This window comes from Cercospora beticola, chromosome 8, assembly GCF_033473495.1.
Source record: "Cercospora beticola chromosome 8, complete sequence".
Classification (NCBI taxonomy): Eukaryota; Fungi; Ascomycota; class Dothideomycetes; order Mycosphaerellales; family Mycosphaerellaceae; genus Cercospora; species Cercospora beticola.
This window is the reverse complement of record NC_088942.1, coordinates 747,349-774,774: the sequence shown is the minus strand read 5'-3', so window position 1 is coordinate 774,774 and position 27,426 is coordinate 747,349. Positions and strand designations below refer to the sequence as shown.

Genomic DNA, 27,426 nt, shown 5'->3' with positions numbered 1-27,426 from the left:
GCACTGTCTTGACGCTGTTCCACCTTATCAACGCGTTCGCTCACTGCTGCAGAGCGTGTGCATCGTCTGCGCCTGCCTGCCACCACGAGGAACATCAGTCTTGCCTTGCCTTGCAACCGCGCCGGCCCGTTGAGCATACACCAAGCAGTTGCTGCATACCGCACGCCCGCACGCTGCACCACTGCACTGCACCACGCACAGCTCCGAGCTGCTGCCACCAGAGCCCGCTGCATCCTGGAGACCTCCGCCGCCAGCCGGCGCACTCTGCTCTGCATCTCGCGGTGCGTTGCGTCTCGTGCCTGCGCAGCCCGCAGCAGTACCTGCACCCGCCACCGCCCCGACGAACCTCTCCAGCCAGCATCGTCGCCAGCATCAGCAGATCGCAGCGCGCACGCTCGCACGCCCGCCGCCCGCGCCACACGTGTGTCAAACGCCCAAGGTACGTGACGCTCTCGCAGCACGCTGTTTTTTTCCTCTGCCAGCGCCGGCCGCGGGTGGAGCCTTCCCAACCACCTCGACCTCGCCTATGCCTCCGATGTGGCATAGCGCCGCGCGCAAAGGCTGGCCTACGGTCCCGCCTTCCGTGCATGATGCGACTCTGTTAGCCGGGCTTTAGCTCCCACCCAGCCAGCCTCTCCACTGCTAGAAACTCCAGCTCCCCACTGCTTTCGCGAACCGCCTGCTCCTCTCTGCCATGCATTGCATAACCTCTAGGGCAGCTGGTGCGTCTGTAGTCGCCGTCGTGCAGTGCTCCCGCTGCGTCGACACGGTGCACCTCTGAGACACCCAACGACACCTGTACTGACATTCGCGCCTCCAGGTTCGTGAGCATCAGTGGACCGCAGCCCATTGACACGCCCCGACGACCCGTAACGACCTTGACGACCTTTTACGACTGCATTTACGACTTTGCCTTGAGTGCGGCGTTTGACCATCGCAGCTTTGTTATCTGGCCCGCCGACATTGCTAGCATCTAGACCATCACGACCTGCTTTGCACCCTTGACGAGCCCACGGATCCGCATCTACGACGACCAACATCACCACCGACGCGTGAACTTCGAGCAGTGCGCTCCAACACCGCGTTTCCATTTTTCCACCGCCGCTCGACGACCGCGCGAGCTTCAAGACTACCTTCACCGCCGTCAAACTGGAGCTGCCTTCGGTCTCCCAGATATACCAATCCCGAGGGAATCAGAGCCAGTGGTCTCAAACTCCCTTTGAGTCCCAAAGCACGCTCTACTCCCACGAGCCCCGACACCAGACGAGCGCGTCTTCAGTAGGCTCCTCGCCTCGGGCTGGTTCTTCCAGTGGTGCCTCGATCGGCAATCAATCCTACGATTCGAACACGTCGTACGCGTCTTCCATCGGCCATAACAAGCACGGCGAGTACCAGTCTCCGTCCTCCCACTCGACAGCACTCCAATCTGCCTTCGGCACCGGCTATTCCAGCATGAATCACCCACAACAGTACATGGACAGCCACGCGCAGCAGGCGGCGCCAGCGCCGGGCATGCCTCAATATTCTTCGTACGGCCAACCACCACCGCTTCAGCCTGCGACCTACACGTATCAGCCTCAATCTTATCCGCAGCACTCTTATGGGAACACAATGCCACCCATGTCTGCGCCTCACCCTGTCACGTCGTCCATGGGTCCCCAGATGATCCCCCAAGCGCTTCCGCTTCCGACCATGGCATCCAACGCGCAGCCCCCTCCAGGCGCTTCTCAGCAGTATACTCAGCAAGCGTTCGATACCTCGGGACAGATTGCACCCCCCGGAATGAAGCCGAGAGTGACTGCGACCCTTTGGGAGGATGAGGGAAGCTTATGCTTTCAAGTCGAGGCCAATGGCGTGTGTGTGGCGCGACGTGAAGACAACCACATGATTAACGGCACCAAACTTCTCAACGTCGCTGGAATGACGCGTGGACGTCGCGACGGCATTCTTAAAAGCGAGAAGACGCGACACGTCGTCAAAATTGGACCCATGCACCTTAAAGGTGTCTGGTAAGTCAGAATGCATCGCACCTCCGCTCTTGCTCTGCTAACCATTTCAGGATCCCCTTTGATCGTGCGCTGGATTTCGCCAACAAGGAGAAGATCACGGAGCTTTTGTACCCTCTTTTTGTTCACAACATCGGTGCCCTGCTCTATCATCCCACGAACCAAGCCCGCCAGAGCATTGGCAATGCCGCCATGGCTGCCGCTGCTCGCAGACCGGACTCATCTCAGGATTACATGCGAACTCCTCAGGGAACACAACCTCCTGCACTGACTCACCATCACTCAATGAGCACTCCCATTAGCGCTGGCGGGTCACAGCCGCCCCACTCCATTGCACCTCATCCAGGTACCGGCAGGCCTGGACTGGACCGCGCGCACACATTCCCTACCCCGCCAACCACGGCCTCAGGATTGCCCATGAACAATGGATATGAGTATGGAGCGCAGACAGGTCAGCCACTCTCGTATGGCACAGCCATCTCACGTACTGAACCTTCTACCCCAGCAGCTACCTCACCGAGCAACTCGCAAGGTATTCAATACCAAACCAGCCAGCCAGCCTACAGCAGCCAGTACTACTCTGCGCCCTCGCAGTATGGACAACAGCATTACGGCGGCATGCCTCGTTACAACCCTGTGCAGCAGAGTCCTGGAGGTGGCGTGAAGTCTGAAATGGGTCCTCCTGCCCGCGCCGGTGCCGAAAACGAGCACGTTGAAAGTAAGCCTCAGCACAACGGTTACAGCGGCCAGCAGGACGCGGATGGGGAACACGAGGGTGAATATACCCACAGTGCGTCATATGGCGCCAGACGCCCATCGTACAATTACAATCCTAACACTGCGTCAGGATCTGCTCACCCAGAATCTTCGCACGTGTCTCCCGAGCAGACTCACTCGCCGCATCAGAACGGCGTGCACGGCTCTTCGACCCCACGTACGACCACCACGTACACTGGATACAACAGCACCACTCCTCGAGCAGGACAACTGCCATCCAGCAACCTGAACTACGTTATCGGCAACGATGCACGATCGGGCGCACCCAACGGCGCTGAGACAGGTTATCCGTCTCACTACCAACAGTCGCCTCAATATCCGCCCATGAACGGCGCAGTAAATGCCCACAACAAGCGCGGGCGCGATGACGAAGACGAAGCGCACTACTCCAACGACGCTTCTATGAAGAGGCAACGCACCGACGGCGTTGGCATGCCGCAACCGCAAGCAGCCAAGGTCGGCGGCCGCCGATAGCCACCACGTGACTGTCACGCAGTATTTTACGGCCGCAGAAACGATGATGATGACCATGGAGACGAAAGCGCTGCATGACCCATGCGCCAGAAGTCTTTCATTGTCGCTAGTCAACAGAACATTTTCCTTGACTTGTACTTTTCACCTCACGATTCATGACGACGAATAACCCGGGACTCACGATGAATGACTTCGGACCGACATGGACGAAAGACCAACATAAACAGCGAGCACTTTTGTACCGAGTTGATTTACGCTACACTTCTGGAGGGTCATATACGACCACGACGCGTGATTTGGGAATGCGGAGCACTGCGGTGCTTCAGCGCTCAATTTCGCCGATACCTGGCTTGCATTGTTTCCTTTTTTTTTTTCCTTCTCTTCAACAGCACTTGAGAGGACGCTTGCCTTCTTCGAAACGCGTTCCGAAAAGCGAGAAGAGCCTTAATCTGGTTACGCTTTGGGCTCAATTTCAAGCTCTTCAGCGAGGCGTGGGCTCAGGACTGAAAGCACAGTGTTTTTGGGGACAGCTACTGGACCGCCTTGGGGGAGAGAGTAGATGTTACAGCAGGGACGCGCCAATTGGTCGTTTCACGAACTTGGAGGAGCGCATGCATATGAGACAAAGGACCAAAAGCTTTCACGGACGTGCATGAACTTGATGAGTGTGTGTGGAATACCAGCAACCCCAGCCTGGATCATGCAGATAACGAATATGGCTTTTTGGGGCCTAATGCGTGTTGAGATGATTTGATGGATGGGTGGAAGGAGGAGGTAGAAAGTGTTTTGAGAAAGGAAGAGAGAGAAAAAAAAAGTCCATTTGTTCTCTTAATGTCGAATTTCTTTACGTATCGTCATACAAAGTCTTGTCATCTTGATTTCGTCCCGATCTCGTCTCAGATGTTGGCGTTTTCCATGTGTGTTCGCACTTCTTATCATAGGTTCCGGTCAAACAAACAATCCTACGGAAAGCCAGGAGACCACTCCGAAACAGAGACACTCGAGACTCGCTCCTCCCTTGTGCGACCTTTAGCTACCTTCCTTATGATCACCCAACGGCCGGCACATGAAGAAGGGCGGAGAGACAGATGACAGAAAACGGCACGTTAACGGCAAGATTGAGTTCCCGCAGGTGCATTGCATCTGCATTGCGTAAAAACAGGATGGTAATCAACACATCACATCAGAATGAGAGTGGGTGTGCATTGTTCTTGACACGTGAAAGAAGTATGCAGGACATTGGAATGGGTGATGGTAGTAGCATGTGAAAGTCATCAGCAGTGCTTATTGATTCAACGGAAATGGAGATAGGAATAGAAAATAGCAGTGAGAGAAGGTAGTACAGCGAGACAGGGACGGAAGTGGTATATCCACAATTATTTTTCCCCTCATTGTTGCAACACCTGTGCTTGGTCTGGAGTAGTCTCATGTGGAGGAATGAGGGTAGTGAATGCATGCACTGGCTTTACTTTGCACTTCGACGTGAGGCAGGCAGACGTCAACGGTGATAGTTGACGGCAGTGGCAGTAGTAGTGGCAGTGGCAGTGACAGCAGACTTTCGGACAACCCACCAGATAGCTGGGATAGGATGAGATCGAAACAGTGGCTCACCAAATCAATCCAATGCAGCATCCATGAAAAATAAATGTAAAGGTCGTGTGGAGAACGGAAGAGCTCAATTCTTGGAAAAGTGCGGTGATGATGATGTATTTTTCGCTGAGTGCCTGTGCTATGTAAAAACAGTCTCGCCACAACGCCAACAACTCCTCACTTCCCCCCAAATCCCTGGCAATATGCAATGTACTGTAGGAACCCGGACCTTGCATGCATATGCTGTATGTACAATATATGCAGGAAGCAGTTTTAGCGCGCCCTTGTTTGCGTGTTTTTTTCGCGCGTGTGTGGTAAGCGTGGGGAAGCGGTAGAGCTGAGGATGACAAGGTTGGTTTTCGAGCAAAGACGGTCAGCTAGCGTCAGCCGCGCTCAACCACCCCGCCAACCAGGTGTATGCGGCTCTCCGTCCCGTTGTGCTGTCATGGGTTGCTGCTGCCCACGTCTTGAATTGGTTTCTCTTGGCGTTTGCCGAATGTGAGCCGGTGAGATGATTGTAAGTGATGATGATGGGATCTAGACATCCATGCCTAGGAAGACGTAGCGGTCGCTTATGCAGCCTTCTGGACCAGCCCACGCTTCGAGCATGGTAAGCTCGAATCCAACCCAGGCCAAAGAGCGGTTCAGATCCTTGAATTGCTCTTCTGGTTCTGCTTCGTCGGACGAGTCAGCTGAATGTGACTCTTCGACAGCTGGACGCGCGATGCCGATGACGAGCTCGGTGCAGTCGAAGTGGTCACTACTGGCTAGCTCGAGAAGGGACATGAGGCTGAGTCGAGTGTTAGTAAGGGTGATCTATAGGGAAGGTGTTGGTAAGACATACCCAGGCTTCAGATCCATGCCAACGACTTGCTTGTCGAAGAAGATGAACATGGTGCGCATGTCGTCTTTCTCCGCGACGAAACCTCTGAAGCGAGCACCGGCCACATAGTCCCATACTTCAACATACTCCTTGACCAGGTCCTTCGTGCCACAATACATCTGTGTTGCAGGCGACGAAGAAGGCGTGGGTTGGCCATGCTGAATTACGGTCTGGTGCGACTGCTGTTGCTGTGGGATCGGTTTACTGCCCGTCGTAGTCGTCGTTTCTTTGTTACGCAGGTCCATCAATAGCGAGTCCTCAAAACCAGTATCCTTCTCAACCAAGAATACAGTCTTCAGTGTCTCGCAGAAGAGTCTCTCACACTCTTCCCTGATGTGACTTGCGGCATCTCCGGAGCGCTTGCGCTGGCGGCGCAGGCTGGGACGATGGGCGCCTCCTACGGGCGCAGCGTCCGGAGATGGCGGTGGTGATGGTACGCCTCCTGGAGGGGCCTCAAACCCACCTGCGACAAAGTCAGCATTTCCGGGTCTGCGCAATCAACAATGGCATCGTGGATGTGTGTCTTACCACCCCGCCCCCTCTCCGCTTGGAGTAGAGAAGTGGAAGCCGGTCAGCGCCATGGTGTTGGCGTTGACGGCGTAGGCGGATGCCTGGGTGTTGGAGCGACGCGACGACTCGACGCTCGCCTTGCGGTGGTAATTACTACTACTTCTACTGTAATTACTGTCTAACATCGCCATTGCGTCGGATGTTCCAGGTTTTCTGTTCGCGAGGTGGGTGGTAGGGTGGAGCACGAGAGGCTTTGTGCGACGGTGGCGGCGTGTGGTGCGGTCGTGGTGGTGGTATCGCGGTGAAGTTCCTGGTGAGACGGTAGGCGTGTGGGTGAGTTGAGCAGCGGATTGCGTGGTGCGGAGAGCGAGGAAGCACGAAGGTTCTTGAAGAGGCTTGGAATGTCGCACGTGCTGACACTTGGCCAATCGCAGCGAGACAAAGGTGAAGGATGCCCGGACAACCACCAAATGAACCTCGCCACTTCTCCTCACTTCGAAACCGCCTTCATCGCTGCCGTGCCATTGGTCTGCATCTGACCGCATCGAAGCATATGAGCCCAAGGCAGACTTGGTCCTGACTGCACATTGCCATGCGGGCTGTTGCAGAATACAACAGCGGTCCAGCATAGGACATCACTGGCATTGCTGCAGCTGTGCATGTGGCGGTGCAGTAGCGCCATCTAATGCAGGCACTCGCTCACTACAGGACAGGATGGCCTGTGAATATTCATAGGGACTACTGCAAGATCGAACACTAGTCATTCGATTTCGAAGATGCGAAGGCAGTAGCATATTCCGGATAGGTCTAGGTCTGCATTCCTTTGCTCGTCAGTCCTGCTTTGTGCGATCACTTCTGAGGCGAGAAGGGCAAGGAGAAGGAACATTTGACATGTTGGCAGTATCGACACACCGCCAGGCATGCTTTCCGTAAGACTCGGCCAGCACGCGGCAGCGACTGCTGAGTTCAGCACCCAACAGGCGCCATACGGTTATCAGCAAGTCGTTCGAACTCATCTGACATGGCCGGGACCGGACTGGCTGGCTATCCATTGGCATTCTTACTCAGTGCTATGAGACATGACATTTTTCAGAGCCCGAGACCGTCGCCCTGCGGGCCAACTTGGCCGCAAGATCTCTCGCGTCTTCCGCCGCGACCAGCAAGCTGCTGGAGCCTTACGCGCGACCGCGAACAGTCCACCGCCTCCGGAGCATCCCATTCCAAGCACCGCTCGTGTAGCTAAGCTGCGGCAAACGATCTCAAGGATTCTTGTCAGATGGAGGCCGCGTCACGGGGGTGAGAAGACAGGACCAACCCAATCGTCATTCTGAGGGTGGTCGCTGATTGTGCAACGCAGTTGTAACGCCTTTGGTGGACGGATCTTTGGAGCCCCACCATCGCTCTGCTCCTGGCCCGCACTCGGTACTTGTGGCACGAGATCCTGAACGCATACGTCGCATCCGCAGCTATCTGGGATCCTCCGGCCACGACCAAGCTATCCCCAAGCGCAAACGATCTGTCCGATTCGAGCAGTACCCCAATACTTCCAGCTGTATCGACCAGCTTGACGGACAATCTGGCGAGAAGTTTACCATGTGGGAGGACTCGGGAAACTCTGAGACAAGTGGGCTCTCGCAGGGCACGGCCGAAAGACTGGGAGCACTGAGCGCGAACTTGAACTTGGACACTGGCGTCAGGTAATGAATCACGCAGTCGATTCTCCCCAAGTGTTGTGGATTTTGCTGAAGTATAGCAGGACTGTAATCAAGCGCGCAAAACCGGAGAAGCCACAAGTTCCACATATTGTTACAACTTTCGATGACACGACCAGCAATGGGCATGCCATAGAACAACGCCATTCATCTCCGAGCACTACCTCGTCCGCAACGCTTTTCAGTCGTGGATCAAAAGGAGCATGGTCTCCCACCAGCACAGCCTCCACTGGAGCAACTTCGATCACGTCCCTCACATCCCCTGGCTCGTCTGGTTCTCGCAAGCGGCACTCACCGGAAGAGTGTCAAATATTGAGCAAAGGGGGCGACAAAGGCGAGAACCTTGTGCTGCCACCTATCCAGGAAGATACAGGCCACTCTATCCTGATCCCGACGCAAGAAGCTTCTGTCGATGTGCAGCCGTCAGTCGCAACCGTCGAGAATGCAGTAGCAGCTAAATGTGCCTTGGAGACCATGTACGATCCTATCTTCACCAAGTCGCATTCGCCAAGGTCCATTCGCAAGAAGAAGTTCGAGAGATACATGAACGAACTCGGCATGTCGCATGATCAACGAGCCATCGCATAGCAGCAATGGCAAAAGACGGAGAGCGATCATTTGCGTCAGATGCGTTGTCTGAAGGCCAGTGCCATTCAGCGGCACAACATCAAAGGTGTCAGCATAGCGGGTTTTGATGTGATTCGAATACTGGGCAAAGGCAGCTTTGGAGTTGTGCGCCTGGTAACTGAGCGCTCTGCAAGCACCGAGACCTCCAAGGCCCTGACTAGAGTGAGAGCAGGTCAAACGACGTTGAAGCGGCTTCAGCCTTTGCTAACTTTTGTGTAGAACTTCTCACCTACTAATGGCACTGCAAAACGAAATTTGCCCTCTGGGCAACCGCTATCAGATGTTTTTGCAATGAAGGTCATCCGCAAGTCAGACATGCTCCGCGCTGCTCAGGAAGGCCACTTGCGCGCCGAGCGGGATTTTCTTGTCGCCGCTGAAGGCTCACGCTGGGTTGTGCCTCTCATCGCAAGCTTTCAGGACAACACCAACCTCTACCTCGTGATGGAGTACATGATTGGTGGTGATTTCTTGGGTCTGCTGCTGCGTGAAGATGTTCTGGACGAATCGATCGCCAAGTGGTACATTGCAGAGATGATTCAATGTATCGAAGAAGCGCACAAGATGAAGTGGATACATCGGGACGTGAAGCCCGACAACTTCCTCATCGATGCCTCTGGACATCTCAAGATCTCCGATTTTGGTCTTGCATTTGATGGTCACTGGTCGCATAGTCAGATGTACTACGCCAACCAGCGTGAAACCTTGCTAGAAAAGATTGGAATCAAGGTCAAGGGCGATGAACTGGATGTCGCCGAGGACATGGAACTTGCTGGGCCAGAGCGAAATTGGAAACCCCCTTCGCCTCCCAAACGGTGCGCAACAAATTCGAGCGAATAAAGTGTATATGATTGCTGACTTGTATGAAGCTTCCTCCGCATGAGATCCGACGCCGAAAGTTATGCACACCCTGAGGGACTACTCAATTGGCGCAATCGCAACGACAGGCGTAAGCTGGCACGCAGCATTGTCGGTACGAGTCAGTATATGGCTCCTGAAGTGATTCAAGGTGCTCATTATGACGGCCGCTGCGACTGGTGGAGCATAGGCATCATCCTGTATGAGTGTCTCTATGGTCGGACTCCTTTCTACCGGGAAAGTCGGCAGAAGACAAAGGAGTGCATTCTCAATCACCGACATACCTTACATTTTCCGGTGCAGGAGCGATACGCAAGGCCAAATACGGAACACATGCAAAAGCTCCCTACTCCTAGTGCAGCTGCAATAGATCTGCTATCGGGAATGCTGTGCGAGAAGGAGAGACGATTGAGCTCCAGACAGTATAGGCATTCCGATCCTCGGATACCCACTCGAAGACCATCATCTGCGTCGAATCTCAACCCGCTGGCTCGCCACGTCTTCGCAAATGATGCTGAAGAAATCAAGCACCACCCTTTCTTCCACAACATCCCATGGACTCAATTGCACCTCTACCCTCCACCATTCGTCCCCAGAGTGCGCGAGAATCAGTCGATCACGAAGTACTTCGAAGACGAGAAGGACATCATATCCGAAGAAACTTCCAGCTACGCTAGCCTCCGAGAGCACATCCCCGACGACGCCGACGAAGAATCCGCAGCCGCTGTTCTAGGCCCCCACTTCGCCAGGTGGAAGGCTGAGAAGACTCAACGCGAAAAGATCGAACTCGGAATCGAACACTGTTCTGACTCTGAGCTTCATCGCATCAAAGAGCATTTCGGCATGGAGTACGAACGCTGGAAAGCACAAAGACTCGTCGAGATCGCAGAGCATCGTGCGGAATTGGGGATCGATTTCGAGCAGCTTTCACCCACGACGAAGAATTTGCTGTTGCCACATCAGAGAAAGGAGAAGAAGAGACCAAGGGATAAAGTGTTGAGAGATCCGAAGTTGAAGAAGACTGTGTTGGAGGTGAGGAAGAAGAGGGCGTTCTTTGGGTATACGTATCGGAGACCTAAGCCGATTTATATTGAGGGTGTGACACAGGGGAGGTATGGGAGGACGAGGAAGCCGAGACCTACGATTTTGGAAGTGCAGAAGCAGGATGTTGATGAAGTTGGGAAGGAGAAGAGTGCTGGCGAGGATTCGTGAGAGAAGTGTATGCAGGATTAGTAGAGATAGTCGTCGAAACCTGAGAAGTTCTTTTCATGCAAAGACCTGGGTGCTACGTCAACGTATTCGAACTTCACGAGGCAGATGAAAATGCTAACACGCTTTTTTGTTTCATCATGCATACATCTATACACTCTTCCTTCAACTCATCCCATCATCCGTCTTAATCAATCATCACTAAACCCCTCCCCCAAATCCACTTTCCCAACACTCCAAACCTCCCTCTCATCCTCCTTCTCATCACTCGTCAACCCCAACCCTCCCGCACCACCTTCAGCTGCCTTCCGTTCCTTCGCCTGACTACTCAACCTCAACGCAATTCTCTTGAAATACTCTTGCATACTCCTCTTATCCTGCGCACCTAACGCCTGACCAGCCGACGAAGCCAAAAATTTATCAAACACCGCACTCTCCTCTTCCACAACATCGAAGATTTGCAAGAAAGCTGCTTCTGCAGAGAGTTTCACTGGGATGACAGGATCCCTGACGCTGCGGAAAATCGGTGTGACGAGGAGGTTTAGATGTGGACGAATGAGATCTGAAGTTTGACGTGCGACGGTGCGGATTACGACGAGGGCTAGTCGACGAGTGTCGACTGGTTTACCCAAAGGTAAAGCGTCTGCGAGGGCTTGAATGAGGGGTTTTGTGGCTTCGAAGGATTTGTTTCCGGATTCTGTTAAGAGGTATTTTCCTGTGGCGAGGATTGCGTTGTCGGAGATGAAGGGTTGGGGGTGGTTGATGCCTCGGACTAGGACTTCGCGGGTGATTTCGTCGAGGTTACCGGTGGTTAAGCGGTCGGGGGCTTCGACGAGGACGGCGTTGAGGGCGAGGATTGTGGAGTGGGTGAAGTTGTAGTTCAGCACGCGGGCTTTGAGGAGGCCGATTGTGTTTTCGGGTGGGATTACGGCGATGAGGGCTCCGAGGAGTTTGGCGTAGGTTATGTTTAGTGCGTCGTCTGCGTCACCGGAGTCGGAGTCGATGAGGGTGAGGATTGCGTTTTGGGAGACTTCGCTCATTTTTGAGCCGGCTTTGCTGACGACTTCGTAGAGGGCTTTGAGCATGGCATTTTTGACGCCGCTGTCGGTGGTCTTAGAGCCTGTCACCAATTCTGCAATGAGAGGGTCGATTCGCGGAGTCATGGTGATCAAAGTGCCCAATGCCTTGGCTGCTCGCGATCGCAAAACTTCGCTGCCAGGATCAGCGAGTGACTTAGCAAAAGTGCGCTGCAGCTGCGGCAAGAATGGCTTGAGGAAGAGAGGGATCTTCTCGAGGAGATTGTTGAGCGTGAGCAGGATAGCAGCCTTGAGCTCGACTGAGCGCTCGGATACAACACGGATCAATGGACCTGTAATCTGCGTGACGAAGGGCTTGAGGCCATCTGGACTGGTGCGATCGATGAGGTCCGACAAACCCAGCGCTGCTTGGATGCGCTGTTCGGCGGAGCCGTTCATCAAGCCTTGTAGGAAGATAGGCAAAATGGCGTTGATACCCTTTGGAAGGGAGAATCCAGGTAGTGCATGCCCAGCAACACCAACCTGGTTGAGCGTTTGTCGCGTGGAGCTGACGAGTGATTCCATCTCTTCTTTCCTCAGTCGTTGCATCAGCTGTGACAGTGCAGTCCAAGCGGCCTTGACAACGTCGCTGTCACTATCGTCGAACGAGATCAACATGGCACGAATCACGTCAGGATAGTAGCGAGAGAAGTCGACGTCTGCCTTCTCGAAGAATGCAGCAAAGTGCAGGTCAGCTGAAGCGCGTCTACGATGATCGTCGTGCTTTGCCATTCCAAGCATGACGCTCATCATGGTATTCAGACCATCGTACTCGTCCACAGATAGGATGATGGTGTCGAACGAGGTGTCCAGCTCAGCCTTGAGCGTCTCGTCCTTACAGGTGATGATGTTGTCCATGAGTGCATTGAGAATGTTGGGCAACTTCCTTGTCATAGCAGAACTGGCAACTTCAGCCAGCGACGCCAGTGCACGTGCATTGAAAGCTGAAATTGGCGATGCGATCAATGTTGGCAAGAGGTTCGGCAGGATGATGTTTGATCTCGTCAGGTCAGTGAGCAGTGTCAAAAGACCTTGCAGAGCGTTGGCGGCCTCTGACTCGTCACGCAGCAACTGCAAGAGGTATGGCAGCACTTGATCGATAGCACGCTTGCCCATGAGTCTCTGCAGAGAGTCGAACGCGTCTGCAGCGGCATCTCGGACATCCTCGTCCGTGTCGACGAGAGCAGTGCGCAGTACGGAGACCAATCTCTGCTGGTGGTCTTCCAGAGAGTCCTGGGTCGATGCGGCAATGAGCTCGCGCAATGCGATACAGATACCGGTGCGAGAGTCTGTGCTGGAAGAGGATTGCAGATGCTCCTCAAGGGTGGGCAAGAGCGTCGACAAGACACCATCACCAGCCTTCCTGATGAGCTCACCAAGCGCATTGCCAGCGATGACCTTTTGCTCTGGATTCGAGCTCGCCAACCTCTTGACAAGCAGTTGTGTGAGTATTGGAATAAGGTCTTTGAGAATGCGTGGCGACGAGACCAGTGCCTTCCAGACGTTCATAGCGGATGATCGGACCAATCCAGAGGTATCCATGCGACAGATGTAAAGAGCTGCAAGAACTCTGTTGCGCTTCTCTTCACCGAGGATTTCCAAAAGGTTGGCACCTGCTTGGTTGGCACCCTCGTCCAGATCTTCAGCCTCAGTTGTGGCAGTGACTCCAGTAAGGTTGAAAAGCAAGTCACCAATGAGTTCGACGGAACTGAGACGGATGCGATAGCTGTCATCTCCCAGACCACGCTCAAGCTCAGGCAGCAGGAGATCAACGGACTTGCTGGCAAAGTTCTTGACCAACAAGCGTCCAGCGCGCAATGCGGTCTCTCTGATCGACTCGACATCATCGGCAAGTCCAGCAAGAATTGAGGGAATGATGCGAGCAAGGTAGTTCGCAAAACTCTGACCAAAACATGCAGGCAAGAAGATGAAAAGCGACATAAATCCCTCACGAACGGAAGCCTTGTTGCTTGCAACATTCTGGAGAATGGTGGGCAGAGTCTCCTCGAGACGACCTGTACCGAGACCAGCAAGGACCTCACTGAGCGCCTGTGCAGAGCCAAGACGATCGCCCGCGCCAGTATCGGACTTCAGTGTAGTCATCAAGCTTGGAATGAGGTCAGGCAGTGCATCTTCTCCAAGCTTCTCGATTGTAGATCCAAGAGCCTTCGACGCTGTGGCACGTGTTGTAGGGACCGGATCCACAACAGCTTCGCGTAGCCCAGCAACTAATATGGGCAGATGAGAAATGAGATCTTTGCGTTCCGTGAGATGTGCCAGACTGCCGATAATTTGAGCAGCTTTGCGTTTCGTGCCAGATCTGTCGCCCAGACCACGCTCCAAGATTCGCACCACCAGAGCAAGCGAGGGTGCATCAATGAAATGCAAGAAATTGATCTTGATCAGTGCGTCCAGCGCATCGTCGGTGTACTTGGTCGGGTCGCTGAGTGCCTTGAGCAGAATGCTGACCTGGCTCTTGATCTCCGGGTTCTCGATCACCTCGCCGAAGCGCTGCAAGCTGCGATTGGCAGCAAGTCGCACCTCCTTGTGACTGTCATTGAGAACTTCCGTAAGGGGCGGAATGATCTCGGGCAAGCTAACAGCCAGCTGGTTCGCGTCCAAGTACGCCATGGCTCCAAGCGAGTCACACGCACCCTTTTTGCTTCGCCATGCTTGCTCATCCAGACCCTCGAGCAGTTGTGGCAGGACGAGCTTGACTCCATAGGAGCTTAAGCTCGCAAAGCAGGTCTTTGCTGCATCAAGACAGGCGTCTCTCACGTCTGCACTGGCATCGCCGAACCCAGCAAGGAGCTGCGGCACAACTTGAATGACATACGGTTCGAAGACTCGTCCCAAGAGGAGGGAGAGCAACTCGTAAGCCAGGAAGGCTCCTTGGCGCTCGTTCGTGTCCTTCTTGTTCTCAGTCGCGCTACGAAGCGTAGAGAGCAATCGAGTCTCCTTCATCAATGCAATACCTCGGCCCTTGACCACACCGGCCAGACCATACGCAGCGCCACGTCGTGCGGCATACTTCTTGGCATGCAGGGTTTCGTCGACAAGCTGTTGAAGATAGGTTGCAGCTTGATCAGCAGATGCTCGCACAAGTGGCGGCAGACACTGCGCAACAGCATATTGCACAGACTCAGACGGCGTGCTCAGTGTTGAAAGCAATTTATTGACGACCTTCGGCAACCGGTCGTCACCTTTTGGCAAGTGGCGAGCCAAGGCTCCGTACAAAATGACAACAGCTTCGTTGACCAGATCTTGCTCAGGCGTCGTGCTTGTGACGCCCAGAGTATCCTCGCAGAGCTTCATTAGAGGTTCAACGAGGCCTTTGCCGCGAGCGGCTACCACGGATGTAGCAGCTTCGACCATACTGTCTCGCACTGTACTGCTCTTGTCGCTTAGCGGACCGCTCTCAATCAGGAATGCTAGGAACGGAGTGATTTGGTCCTCGGGGAAGATTGTAGCAAGCTCACGGAAGGCCAGTGCAATGCCATGTCGGGTTTCCCAGGGATCACTCATGTCTTTCTTCAGTGGCATGCCGTAGCGGTCCAGCTCTGGCTTCTTTGGTTTGGCAGCTTCCACGTAGGAGGACTGCAGCCGACCCAGGATATCACCGAATGTATTCGGATGCTCCTTTGTAGCCGCTGCAACAGCACGCGCTGCTGCGCGCCTTAGTTGCGAATCCTTGGACTCAAGATAAGGTAGACATTTGACTGCGGCATCCTCAACGAGCTTCAATTCGTTCTCTTCCCAGATCTCACTGGCGATGTTCAGATTCTCTTGATCATCGTCATGACATGCGAGCCATATCTCTTCGTAAAATTCACGGTAGGTCAGGTCGAGTTCAGCACTGATCGCCTGCAATACAGCGTTGCGTACTGATGGCTCTGGCACGATCGTGCCTCTCACGACGGTATCCGTTTCTTTCTCGCTCATGTTGGCGGCGAGGTGGCGTGAGAGATCTGCAAAACAATCCTTGATCTCCTTGAAGTGCTGAGGATAAGCTTGCAACGAGCCAATGAGAGTGGCAAGAAGTCCTTCACGAGGTAGTCTGGGGTCGGCGCAAGTCTCGGTGTGGAAAGAGATGACTTCTATTGCAAGCATGATCTGCTCAGCCGCGTCCTCAGGCGCACTGTGATCAATACCACCACTCTCAAGTACCAGGAACACGAGTGCAAGAATGTAGCTGAGAGAGACAGTGTCGAACGGGCGCTGTTCTCCAAGAGATCTCAGGCGGTATAGCACGCGAGTGACGAGATCGCCCAAAGGTTCCGCAAGAAGATTCTCTGGCAACATGGTGATGCCGGCAGACCGAAGAGTCGCAACTCCAACGAACGGCCGGACAGGTCCAAGACGTGTTGAGATCTTGTCGGAGCACCGTAAGTATCCTAGCGATGCGGCATCGCCCAGAATCAGACCAGCACCGGCTCGGATCACATCGAAAAGCAGTTTTACCGAAGGTCCAAACCATTCTTCGGCCTCAGTAGGTGGTCCGGTCGCGAGTGCGTCGATGAAACCAATGCCACGTCGAAGCTTTGCGTCCACTGTCGCCACCTTTTGCCGTATCTCAGACTCCTTTTGGAGCTGCGCCTTGACTTTGGCTTGCTCGTCAGCCGTGAGCTTCTTGGTCTGGCCTTTCTTGGCAGCTAGTTGTGCCCGGAGTTCTTCCTCCCACTTCAAAGTGTCATAGTCCTTTTGGTTCTTGCTTATTTGTGGTGCCTGTGACTGCTTAGACAGGACATCAATGAAAGCTGTGCCTTCAGGGGTGCGGTAAATCGCTGCCTCTGTTGGGCCAATGTCGTTGAGCTGCGCAGGGTTCAGATCAGCACTGATCTGTTGAACGATTAATGGCGTGAAGATGTTGGGTGCTACGAAGGCCAGATCAGCGGCAGCATGATAAGCAGCCAATTGAAAAGCTGGCAGGATCTTGCGAACAGGATGCTCTGTGACTTTCAAGATTTGCTCAAGGAAGCTCGTGCTTGACTCTTCCACGAGTTTGCCGGGGTCTGTGCCTGTTCTTAGACAGGTCTGGATCCATGAAGTCTTGGGAATAAGTTGCGGACGGCAGAGCACAAGCAGTCTCCTCAACTGGTCGCTAACGATATCAGCCAGAGCTGGGGTACCGAGCTTTGCAGCAGTATCAGAATCAAGACATATTGCCTTGACCACTTTCTGCAGCTCCTCCCGACCGGTCTTGGTCGAAACGGCAGCACTGTCTTTTGTGTCGGCCTCGAGATCTTCGCACCACTGCCAGAGCGCCTCTATTATGATATCCGCAGTGGATTCAGCATTCGCAACGTAGAGTCCCTGTAGCGACTTGCTTGCCTCGGCTCTGACTTTGGCGGGCACTGTTGACGAGGTGATCAAGTAAATCAGAGCGTGAGCCCATGCAGTAGGGACGGCCCGGTTCTGGCGCTTGGATGTCAAGCTGGGAAAGACCGCAACAACGGCATGAAGGAACCAGCGTAGATCCTCCTCAGCTGTCAGCTTCGTATACACACGCGGGCTGAGTAGAAATGAAGGTTTCGGCTCGAGTGCCAGAACTTTGTCACCGATCGCGGCCTTCTTGATGACAGCCGCATTCTTGAGAGAGGATAAAGCAGATGCACGCGCTAGTGAAAGTGCAGCGGCTACAGCTGCGACAGATACCTGCCCGTTTTGCAAAGCGGGCAGTGGGTTCGCCTGGACTTCGACAAAACTGTCAATCAACTTCCCGATGCAGGCGTCGAGCAAAGCCAGTGTGCTTTCATTGCCCGATGCTTCTGGTGAAGTTGACCAGATGAGGTCTCCTAGCTGCAAAGCCCACACCCGCCGCATAGGCAGTCGCTTCTCGGCGACGCCTTTGGCGAAGGCATCAATCGTGGCAGTTTCAAGTTTTGCCTCATTTTCCAGTGCAAAGCGAGCATATTTGGCGATACAGCCAACCTCGGCTTGCGCAGCAGCTTCGTTTGCCTCTTTGCTGGCTAAGGCAACCAGACCGGCAGGTATCTTCGTCGCCAGTGCAACATTCGGCTGCAGCGCTGAAAGCATCTCTGCATGTATTACACGCTGTTCTGCCGCAGTGACCTTGCCGGTCTTCAGCGGCGTCAAGATTTCATCGGCAGCCTTCTCCACCAGAGAAGCTTGCCGTGAACGTGATGCGACTGCTTTAAAAGTGCGCAACGCGCCTCCACGGATCTCCGGTTTCGTGGATTTTACATTTGCCAGAAGTGGCTTTGTCAAGTTGCCAGCAAGAACATCCGAAAGGTCCAGGTCTGTCGGTAATGCCAGTACAACTGGCGCTACGAGGTCATTGAGAACAATTTCAGGAGCTCGCAAGAGCGACTTCTCAATCGCCGGAACCAACTCCTTCTTGAGGTCCTCTAACGTGACATAAGAATCGAAGAAATCGTGAAGGGCGTTCGAAATGTAGGCCGGGAGTAGGGCCTTCGATCCGAGGTGTTCACGCAAGTAAAACGCGAAATAATCTGCTTTCTTCGCCTCAACCACCGTTTGGTGATCGGGCAATCTGCTGCAAACGCCTGCGATGATTCCCAATGGCAGCGCGTTCTTGGGGACCGGGGCACTGGCCTTGGCGGAAAGCGTGGTTATGCAATTGGAGAGGGCATCTCTTCCAAAGTCGGCACGAGCCACAGTCCTGACAGCACGTCGACTCACTCTCAGTGCAGTATCTCGCGTGCTCTCCTTGGGCGACGACGCGAAGAGCGTGTTCAGAGCATTGGTCAACGCTGTGACAGCTTTCAAACCCCACGAGTCCCATACTGCTTTCTCTTTTGCTGCGTGCTGAATGAACAGCGACGCCCATCTCACGAGCACGAAGGCATTGCCCGGCGCGTTGCCTGCTTTGGCCGACTCGCCCTCAATGGCTTTCACAAATCCAGCAAAGACGTTCGCGGTTTCAGGAAGGGCAGCAATGGCAGAAAGACAGCTCTCAACGGCCTGGCGTGATCGACCATCGATATATAGAGGGTAGGTATCGAGGAGAGTATGCAGAAGTGCGGGAACTTGTGATGCAGGAAAGTCTGCACCAAAAGTCAGAAAATGTCCTTACATGATGTTCTCTCACAGCATTCTGTGGACAGGCCTACCTCCACTCTCGAGCTTCTCGTGAATGTTGTGAAGCTCGGTGCCTCGCCTCTTTGTAGAACTCGACAGCAACACCTGCCTCACCTCCCACATGTCCAAGGTGGCGCCATGATCCCCATTCGCCGTCGGCGTTGCAACCTCGTCCGCCATCTTCGCTCTCTACTCTTTAATCGTGTGACATGGGAATTCGTGAAAAGTGGTTGCGGCAGCCGGGTGCCTGTCGATCGCGGGCCTGGAAAATGTATCGCCGTGAAGGAATTCGCGTCCCGCTGTCATGAACAGTGCTCGTATACGCACAGTTCCGCTGACATGCGAACCTGCGCTGAATGTCGGTTTCACCAGAGCTGCGCCGATGTTTGCGGTGTCTTCATGCGGGCCTTGGCATCGGAAAAACCAGACGCCGAACTCTGAAGTCATTCACGGCGGCGGGACATCAAGTCCATGAATTTCTCCTTGCTCGCATTGTCTCCCATCTTCTGAACGCTTTCGACATCCAATGACACGATGGCGGCGGGGAACAAGAAGAAAAAGAAGCCCGCGGCCAACCCTGCCAGAGGCTTTGCCACAACCTCTGTTGCTTCCAAGCCAAAGTCAGATGAGGCATCTGAGGCGAGCAGCGCGGTCCCGTCTGGAGTTGCCACACCTTCTGCACAGAAAGCCGCTGCAGGGGCAACGGTAGAGCACGCGAATCCAGCACCTCTGCCGGATGCTACGCGAGAGCTGCACGAACTGAGTCCCGAAGAACTCGAGGCACAGCTCGAAGCATCAGAATTGCAACAATTCGTGGAAAAGCATGCTTCAAAGGTCAAGAAGGAGACTGCCCGGCAGGTGGCACGTCTACAGACCGACAAGCGTGTACTGCGGGGTCAATCAGACTACTTGGGAGTCAAGGCATGGTTGCCCGAGGAAGTCATGCAACAGATTCTGGACCTCATGGTATCTGACATGAAGCATGACACATCGTCGCACAAGCGGTCGAGTCTACCGCCTGATGACGAGTTGGTAGCAAAGGTATGGTCGTTACGTCAGTCCCTATTTGATCTCGATCTTCCTCCTGCTCGAGTCGACGAGGTTCTCCAGTGGATCATAGCAAATCCACCTGCAGAGCCCTCATCAGGTACGTTGTGGGGTCTCGAAGAATGCCTAGAATGGCTTGCACTTCACTGCCTTCCAGGAGAACTACCAGACTACGACTATACATACCAGAAGCCAAGAGTGACCGCTCTGGCCGCGGAAGAAGCTGAGAATGAGCCTGACCAGGCCGAGACCAACGGCAAATCCTCCCCCAACAAGGAACAATCGATGCTTGCAAATAATATATCGAAAGAAGTCGATGCGAATGTTCCCGAGGTCGAAGTCAGCGATATGGATAGTGATCTCGAGCCGGATGAGCTATTGTCAGTCTACCTCAGAACGAAAGCAAAACTGTACACTCTCAACCCTCAGTCCGACAACCCAAAATCTCGCAAGGGCAAGCCCTCGGCCACTTCCGTCCAGCATAGCAAAGGTACATCCGAGCGGAAACTCGAGGAGAAATTGCAGCGAATTGAGGCAGACGTCCTTTTTGACAAGCGGGAGGCAGACGCTCATTGGGCGGGACAGAAAATTGAGCTTGCTCGTGAGACAGCCGAACGCAAGAGACTTCAGTTGCGAGATGACGAGACAGCAACACCGCAAAGGTCGGCGACACCCGTTTCCGAGACGGGGCGCGTCAACGAGGATGCCGAGAGGCTTGGGCAGGAGATTCTGCGCGAGACCGAAGCTGAAGACGGAGATATTCTCAGTGGCATGTTTGATGCTTTGCCTGGAGTCAGTGAGACAAATGGCACACCCGCGTCTGGCGATCAAGCTGTCAATGTCACTGTACGGGACTTTGGGAAAATCACTGGAATAAATCCGAAGCGAGTGCTGGAAGAGGCCTGCAAAGCACGAGACGGGCGATGCAAACTCAGCTACAAATTGGTCTCGCCCACGACGTACATGAGCCGACATGCGGTCACGATACAATGGTCGAAGCAGCAAGACGCAGAGGACGTGGATCCGAAATACTTAACGTCTATCTCGGCAAGCACGAAAGCAGGAAGCACGGTCTTCACCATGACCGCCGTAGCCACGCCTGACGTTACTCAGAGCGAAGCATATGTCGCGACTGCGGCCCTGTTCGTCATATTTTCCGGCTCCCCCAAGGAAGAGAAGGCTCATCTTCGACTTCCTCCAGCTTATCGCAATCTGTGGGACGAATTCTCGAAAGCTAAACAGGAGCACATTCTTGCTGAAGATGGCTCGGTAGTTCGAGAGGTCCGACAAGTGATCGAACAATACCGCAATATGGACGAAGACAGCGATGATGAAGTCGTGTTCAATGCCAGCAGCCGGCGACGACTGGACGGAAACAGCGGCGCCAACACTCCACTTTCACGAAGTGATGGACGTCAATTCGCGACCCCCGAGTACTCTGAGGAACTGCAGAATATGTGGCTGCAGAGGACAGGAACGGCGAAGTATCAGCAGATGTTGGCCTCTCGCATGAACTTGCCCATGTTCCATTATCGGCAAGCAGCCCTAGACACCATCAACAAACATCAAGTCACCATTTTATGTGGTGAGACTGGCTGTGGAAAGTCAACTCAGCTACCCGCTTTCATCCTTGAGAATGAGTTGTCGCACGGGAGACCGTGCAAGATTTACTGTACGGAGCCACGCCGAATATCAGCCATCTCGCTGGCGCAACGTGTCTCTGAGGAAATGGGCGACAAGAAAGGTGACGTCGGGACGCCTCGATCATTGGTCGGCTATGCCATCCGATTGGAATCACAAACAAACGCCCAGACCAGACTTGTCTATGCAACTGTTGGCATAGTACTTCGCATGCTCGAGAATGCGGACGGCATCAATGATGTCACCCATTTGGTTGTCGATGAAGTTCATGAGCGCAGCATCGATACTGATTTCTTGCTCATTGTGCTCAAACAGCTTATGAGGCAGCGACCAGATCTCAAAGTGGTGCTTATGAGTGCCACGGTCGATGCGCAGAAGTTCTCATCGTACTTGAGTGGGGCTCCCATCATACAAGTGCCTGGAAGAACGTTCCCAGTTGAGGCACAGTTCCTTGAGGATGCCATTGAGCTTACAGGACATACCAACGAAGATGCAACAGAGAACGCGGTAGACGAAGAATCAGCCGACAAAACCGACGAGGACAGAAGTGACGATCCACAGCAGTTGGAAGGCTACAGCAAGAAGACCCGGCAGACACTTGCTTCCTACGACGAGTATCGTATAGATTACAGCCTAATTGTCAAGCTGGTCGACAAGATTGCGCATCTGGAACAATACAGGAGCTTCAGTAAAGCTATCCTGATATTTCTACCTGGAATTGCCGAAATTCGCCAGCTCAACGACATGCTTGGGGGACATCCCAAATTCATGAAGGGCTGGCAAATATTCCCTCTGCATTCGACGTTCTCCAGCGAGGACCAGCAGGCTGCGTTCGAGGTACCACCAGAGGGTATACGAAAAATTGTTCTCGCAACCAACATCGCTGAGACTGGTATCACCATCCCCGATGTGACGTGCGTGATCGATACCGGCAAACACAAAGAGATGCGTTTCGATGAACGCCGACAAATGTCGCGTCTCATACAGAGCTTTGTCGCAAGAGCCAATGCAAAACAGCGCCGTGGTCGTGCTGGGCGAGTGCAAGAAGGTCTCTGCTTCCACCTTTTCACCAAGCATCGCTTTGAGAAGATGATGGTCGAACAGCAGACTCCGGAGATGTTGCGTCTGTCGCTCCAAGATCTGGTAATGCGTGTCAAAATCTGCAAGCTTGGTAAAGTCGAAGAAGCACTTGCACAAGCTCTTGACCCACCTGCAGGAAAGAATGTTCGGCGAGCCATCGATGCTCTCATTGAGGTCGGCGCATTGACTGCGAATGAAGAACTTACCTCTCTAGGCACTCAGCTTGCTAAACTCCCTCTGGATGCACAACTTGGCAAGCTGATCTTGCTCGGCAGCACATTCGGGTGTCTTGATTTTGCTTTGACAGCAGCTGCCACATTGTCATCAAAATCGCCTTTCTTGTCGCCAATGCATGCCAAACGACAAGCTGATACCGTCCGCCTCGGCTTCAAACGAGGCGACTCGGATCTTCTCACAGTCTACAACGCCTACTGTACTTGGCGTAAGGTATGCACCACAGCTGGCATGCCCGAATATCAGTTCTGCAACAAGAACTTCCTCAGCCCACAAAACCTGGGGAATATTGAAGATCTGAAGGCTCAGCTCCTCAGCTCCCTCGCGGACTCTGGCGTCGTTCACCTTGCTCCGGAAGACAAACAGGCACTTGCTCGCTTGCGCTACCACAGTCGGAAGCGTAACTTCATCTCACTGCCTGCACAATACACTCATTCGGATGATAACGACACCATGGTATCCTCTGTGGTGGCTTGGAGTTTCTACCCCAAGATCATCAAGCAAGATGGAAAGGGCTGGCGCAACATCGCGAACAACCAATCCCTTGGTCTGCACCCCACATCTGTCAACAAGAGCTCGTTGCCCCCTCAGATCACCTATTTGTCCTTCTACAGTATCATGCAATCGTCTTCGCGCTTCACAAACGCGCAAGAAACGACGCCTGCTGCAGAGATTCCTCTTGTCTTAATGGCTGGAGATGCGAGATTCGAAATTTTCGCAGGTGTCATCATTGTCGATGGAAACCGGCTACGGTTCAAGGTGAAAAATTGGAGGACATTGATTGTGTTGAAGATCTTGAGAGGAAAGGTGAGAGAAGTGATTGGGAAAGTCTTCAAGAGTCCGGGAAGAGAGTTGGGAGATCGGCCGAGGAGATGGATGGAGATTTTGGAGAAGATCTTTGAGAGGCAAAAGACGGCTTGAATAGTAGATGGGATGGTATTTTGTGGCTCAGGAGGATGTCGGGCCAGATGGGCCTTGCAGATTACGATGGAAAGGATCATAAGGAGCGTTCAGCTTGGTCGATGTGTCAGATCGCCGAGGTTAGGCTCGATGATAAGGGCCTGGAATCATGATGAACATGACTCAAGTAGAAGGCGATTGGCCTCGCACCACGCATGGACTCTAATTCAGTCACCGGAAAGCACGTCTCTCTTCAAAAAGCAAAGGGCCTCGTGGCTCACGAATGCGGCCACCGCCAATGATGTGCTAACGAGTTGTCTGAGAATATGGCTAATGATTGCAAGACACAAGGCATTCTCTGCTACTAAGCCTGGATAAGAGGCGCAATTAACGCAGCAGCGAGCTGTCTAAGGTATGAGTGCATTCGTACTTCCTGTTGACGCGATTGGGACAGAAGCAGCCATGGCCAGAAGCAATGGGCGATGCTCCAGACTCGCACAGTCAAGCATAAATCAATGGACGCCTAAGCGGCAGAGGCATAAAATAGCGACGACGGAAGGAACTGCACAAGACTAGGGCTCCATACGAACCAGGAACGATCTGCCTCATCGCTGACTGATGTCAATCGGCCATTTACCTCGCCACAGTATTGTCTGCACCAGTGATGGAAGCCCTAAATGCCAAGACTCTGCGCCTCGTGGGAGGCCTTACGAGGAAAGTTTAGACTCTGTCGATCGACTCAAATTTCTCTAACCCGTTCGGGTCTTACTGATCTTTGATCGTCCGTCGTGGCCTAAGGAGCGGTATACTGGATTGGGCAGTTCCGAGCCGAGGTGTGTATTTCTGGATTCCAACGCATGTTGATCGCGACTAGCTCTGTTGGTATTGATGTTGGAGGCGCAAAAGCCACAACCAGAGCCAGGAACGGGGAGGCGAGCATCGAATTGATCAGATGGAGTATATAATGGCAGGACAATTGTCAATCTTCTTCCAACTCGGCCTTACAACTACTTACGATTCCAACAAGTCACCAGCAAGAACAACGCTACCACCTTCAAGCTCTGTCATCGATTAATCGACCAAGCAAGCAACAAACCCTTCAACCATGTCTCTTCGAGCCACCATCGTCTTGAGCCTCTCAGCTCTCGCTGTAGCTCTACCACAAGACGACAACGATTTCGTCTACGACCCAGTACGCTGAAACTCCTCCGTGTTGCTTCACAGCCTCTAACAGATGATTCAGAACACTGCCGTCACTTGTCCTGACGGCTGGAGCGCCAACACAGGCAATGGCGGCGATCCGAACACCTACTGCTGCCCCGGCCAGTCTATCGCGGACTTCACCCCAGGTGGCATATACGGCTGTGCGATCGGATCAACCACTATTCCCTTCACCATGGCAGGCTACACGTCCATCGTGAGCTCGCTTGCGGCGCAAGAGTCTGGTGGTGCAGTGGAGTCGGAGTCGATGGGAACGACTGTTATGGTATCGTCGTCCGCTGAAGAGACTTCGATGGCCACTGAGGATACGGAGACAACAAGTATGGGATCGGAGAGCAGCTCCAGCGGCGCCGGTGGTGCGCAGGCTACCGAATCTTCGACCACCAGCTCTGGTAATGGTGCCGCAATGATGACTGCTGCTCCAATGCTTGGTGCTGCTGCTCTGGCTATGCTCGCACTCTAGATGTGGTCGGAAGCCCAAGACAGTGAAGCAGCTCCGAGAAGAGATGTAACAATAGTAAATACATAATAAAACTATTCGAGCATTTTCTTCGATCACGACTTTCGGAAGAATGTGTTGATGCAGCTCTGCAGATGTGCTAGCCGAAGCCATGAATCTGCTGTGCAGAATTAGGTCATCGGAAACGAAGCTGAAGTGAGAAGGTGCTTAGCAGCTGTACCGTGTCTTGCCTGCCCACGCCAATGACGTGGCAAAATGCAAAAGGATGTCGAATTGGAGCAGGCCAGACTCGAACTGGCATCCCTCACACCCCATCAACGGGCTCCTAGCTGGCAATCAATTACCCAAGATCCTTTCTCGAGGAGAAAGTTGGCACCTGTAAACATGGACACTATATCAAGTAGTGAACGTGAGGATCTTACCATTGGACCACAACCCCTTAGACAATTGTGATATGAGGAATTCAGGAAGCACAAAAATGATCACATTGCGGCACGCAAATCTTGTGAGCAGCCAAGGCTTGCAGCAAACTCGCACTTGGAGCAAAAGGTTTTGGAGCTGGCCAGAATCGAACTGGCATCCCTCGCCTTGCCGCCGTAGCGACTGAGTGTGCTGCCGCGACAAGGTGCGGTAGCGGTCGTGCTTGCCAGCCTCGCGGACGAGGACTGCACCCCCTTTCGGGGATGGCGGGGGCGACGAGTATCTTACCATTGGACCACAGCCCCTGAGCGATAGTAGACTTGCTTTTTACGGTACTCAAATGTGCTGGCTGGAGGAAGCTGCAGCAAACAAAGAGTCGTTTCTGGAAAGCACTATCATGAAGGAGTCAGCTGCGTCACAGCAAACAGCGGAGACGCACAGCACACAAACATCCAACGCACTTGGCATTCGTGCAAGAAAAAAAAAGATTGGAGCAGGCCAGAATCGGACTGGCGTCCCTCATCGGTTGGTCGCTAATGTGACGAAGCCGGTATGGCTTCCAACTGCCCTTAAGGCAGTAAATATCGGCCTTGTAGCCGATATCAGACATCCAATTGGATGTCTCCGATGAGGATCTTATCGTTAGACCACAACCCCTAGATTGTTGTAGAGTATCATGTCAAAGTACTATACATGGGCTGACTAAGCGCAACTTCAAGAAACAAGGAGGTGATTCCGGAAAGACTCAATACAAACGAAGCACTTCTTGGTAGATCATCGTGGAATCTCTGAGATGTGCACTCTTGAAAGTGCAAAAAGATGTTGGAGAAGTCCAGAATCGAACTGGAATCCCGACCGTCGAGCGCCCTCGCCGTGCTGGGAGCCCCCGGGGTCCGGGTGGCTCCGCGCCTGTTTGTCGTTTTCGGACCCCGGGGTTTCCCAGCACGGCGAGGGCGCTCGACGGGTATCTTACCATTAGACCACAACCCCTTTGATTGAGTGTTGCGTTTCACGGCACTATACATATGCTGGTCACGGGGCGCCTGCAGCAAACGACGGGCTCCTAGAAGACACCATCTGGATGCGATCTGAAAGTTGAGAAGCAAACACAAAGATTCTGTCGCAACGAGTCTGCTCCTGATCCTGAACATATGCATAACCAGACTCGCAAAAAGTACAACGGAGAAGGCCAGACTCGAACTAGCATCCCTCATCAACTAATGAAGCGAACAGCCAATTGACTGACACCTCAGAAGTCATTCCACTTCCAGTCTTGCATGCGATGCAGGACTGGAAGCCGACGGCCCATCGGGAAGTCTCGACGAGGATCTTACCATTGGACCACAACCCCTATAGTAGCCGAGCGACGGATGGTGTGATACATATAGGACCAGCCATGCGGCACGCAAAAGACCAAGGATGGAGCAAAATGGAGCACTTGGGCAAAAAAAAAACGGAGTAGGCCAGAATCGAACTGACATCCCATCACTGAGCAGCAATTTGGCGCTCTTTGCGCACGGGCCTGCTCAACGAGTATCTTACCATCGGACCACAACCCCTATAATAGCTGAGCGATGAAGTGTGTGATACAAGAAGGAACAACCACGCAGGACACGGAAGTCCAGAGATGCAGCAAAAGTGG

The 27,426-nt window shown here is 53.5% G+C and overlaps 7 protein-coding genes across 7 annotated transcripts; 5 read left to right on the top strand and 2 right to left on the bottom strand.

The window, feature by feature from the left end:
• Positions 1 to 1,452: 1,452 nt before the first annotated feature.
• RHO25_011627 (uncharacterized protein) lies at positions 1,453 to 3,257 on the top strand (the record flags this gene model as incomplete). Its single annotated transcript, XM_023603052.2, has 4 exons — positions 1,453 to 2,009; positions 2,060 to 2,457; positions 2,515 to 2,781; positions 2,854 to 3,257. The coding sequence occupies 4 exons, from the start codon at positions 1,453 to 1,455 to the stop codon at positions 3,255 to 3,257; spliced, it is 1,626 nt and encodes a 541-aa protein (XP_023454931.1).
• Positions 3,258 to 5,384: 2,127 nt separating this feature from the next.
• Positions 5,385 to 6,785, bottom strand: RHO25_011626 (uncharacterized protein; the record flags this gene model as incomplete). The annotated part of the gene is made up of 3 exons (XM_065603438.1): positions 5,385 to 5,637; positions 5,692 to 6,193; positions 6,659 to 6,785. The coding sequence occupies 3 exons, from the start codon at positions 6,783 to 6,785 to the stop codon at positions 5,385 to 5,387; spliced, it is 882 nt and encodes a 293-aa protein (XP_065459510.1).
• Positions 6,786 to 7,319: 534 nt separating this feature from the next.
• On the top strand, positions 7,320 to 8,540 carry RHO25_011625 (uncharacterized protein; the record flags this gene model as incomplete). The annotated part of the gene is made up of 3 exons (XM_023603048.1): positions 7,320 to 7,536; positions 7,598 to 7,937; positions 7,997 to 8,540. 3 exons carry the CDS (start codon positions 7,320 to 7,322, stop codon positions 8,538 to 8,540), a joined length of 1,101 nt encoding a protein of 366 aa, XP_023454533.1.
• Positions 8,541 to 8,579: 39 nt separating this feature from the next.
• On the top strand, positions 8,580 to 10,646 carry RHO25_011624 (uncharacterized protein; the record flags this gene model as incomplete). Its single annotated transcript, XM_023603047.1, has 3 exons — positions 8,580 to 8,741; positions 8,799 to 9,391; positions 9,446 to 10,646. 3 exons carry the CDS (start codon positions 8,580 to 8,582, stop codon positions 10,644 to 10,646), a joined length of 1,956 nt encoding a protein of 651 aa, XP_023454534.1.
• Positions 10,647 to 10,834: 188 nt separating this feature from the next.
• RHO25_011623 (uncharacterized protein) lies at positions 10,835 to 18,961 on the bottom strand (the record flags this gene model as incomplete). The annotated part of the gene is made up of 2 exons (XM_023603046.2): positions 10,835 to 18,747; positions 18,814 to 18,961. The coding sequence occupies 2 exons, from the start codon at positions 18,959 to 18,961 to the stop codon at positions 10,835 to 10,837; spliced, it is 8,061 nt and encodes a 2,686-aa protein (XP_023454531.1).
• A 354-nt stretch (positions 18,962 to 19,315) lies between these two features.
• Positions 19,316 to 23,704, top strand: RHO25_011622 (uncharacterized protein; the record flags this gene model as incomplete). The annotated part of the gene is made up of 1 exon (XM_023603045.2): positions 19,316 to 23,704. One exon carries the CDS (start codon positions 19,316 to 19,318, stop codon positions 23,702 to 23,704), a length of 4,389 nt encoding a protein of 1,462 aa, XP_023454532.1.
• A 1,084-nt stretch (positions 23,705 to 24,788) lies between these two features.
• Positions 24,789 to 25,367, top strand: RHO25_011621 (uncharacterized protein; the record flags this gene model as incomplete). The annotated part of the gene is made up of 2 exons (XM_023603044.1): positions 24,789 to 24,875; positions 24,927 to 25,367. The coding sequence occupies 2 exons, from the start codon at positions 24,789 to 24,791 to the stop codon at positions 25,365 to 25,367; spliced, it is 528 nt and encodes a 175-aa protein (XP_023454529.1).
• Positions 25,368 to 27,426: the final 2,059 nt, after the last annotated feature.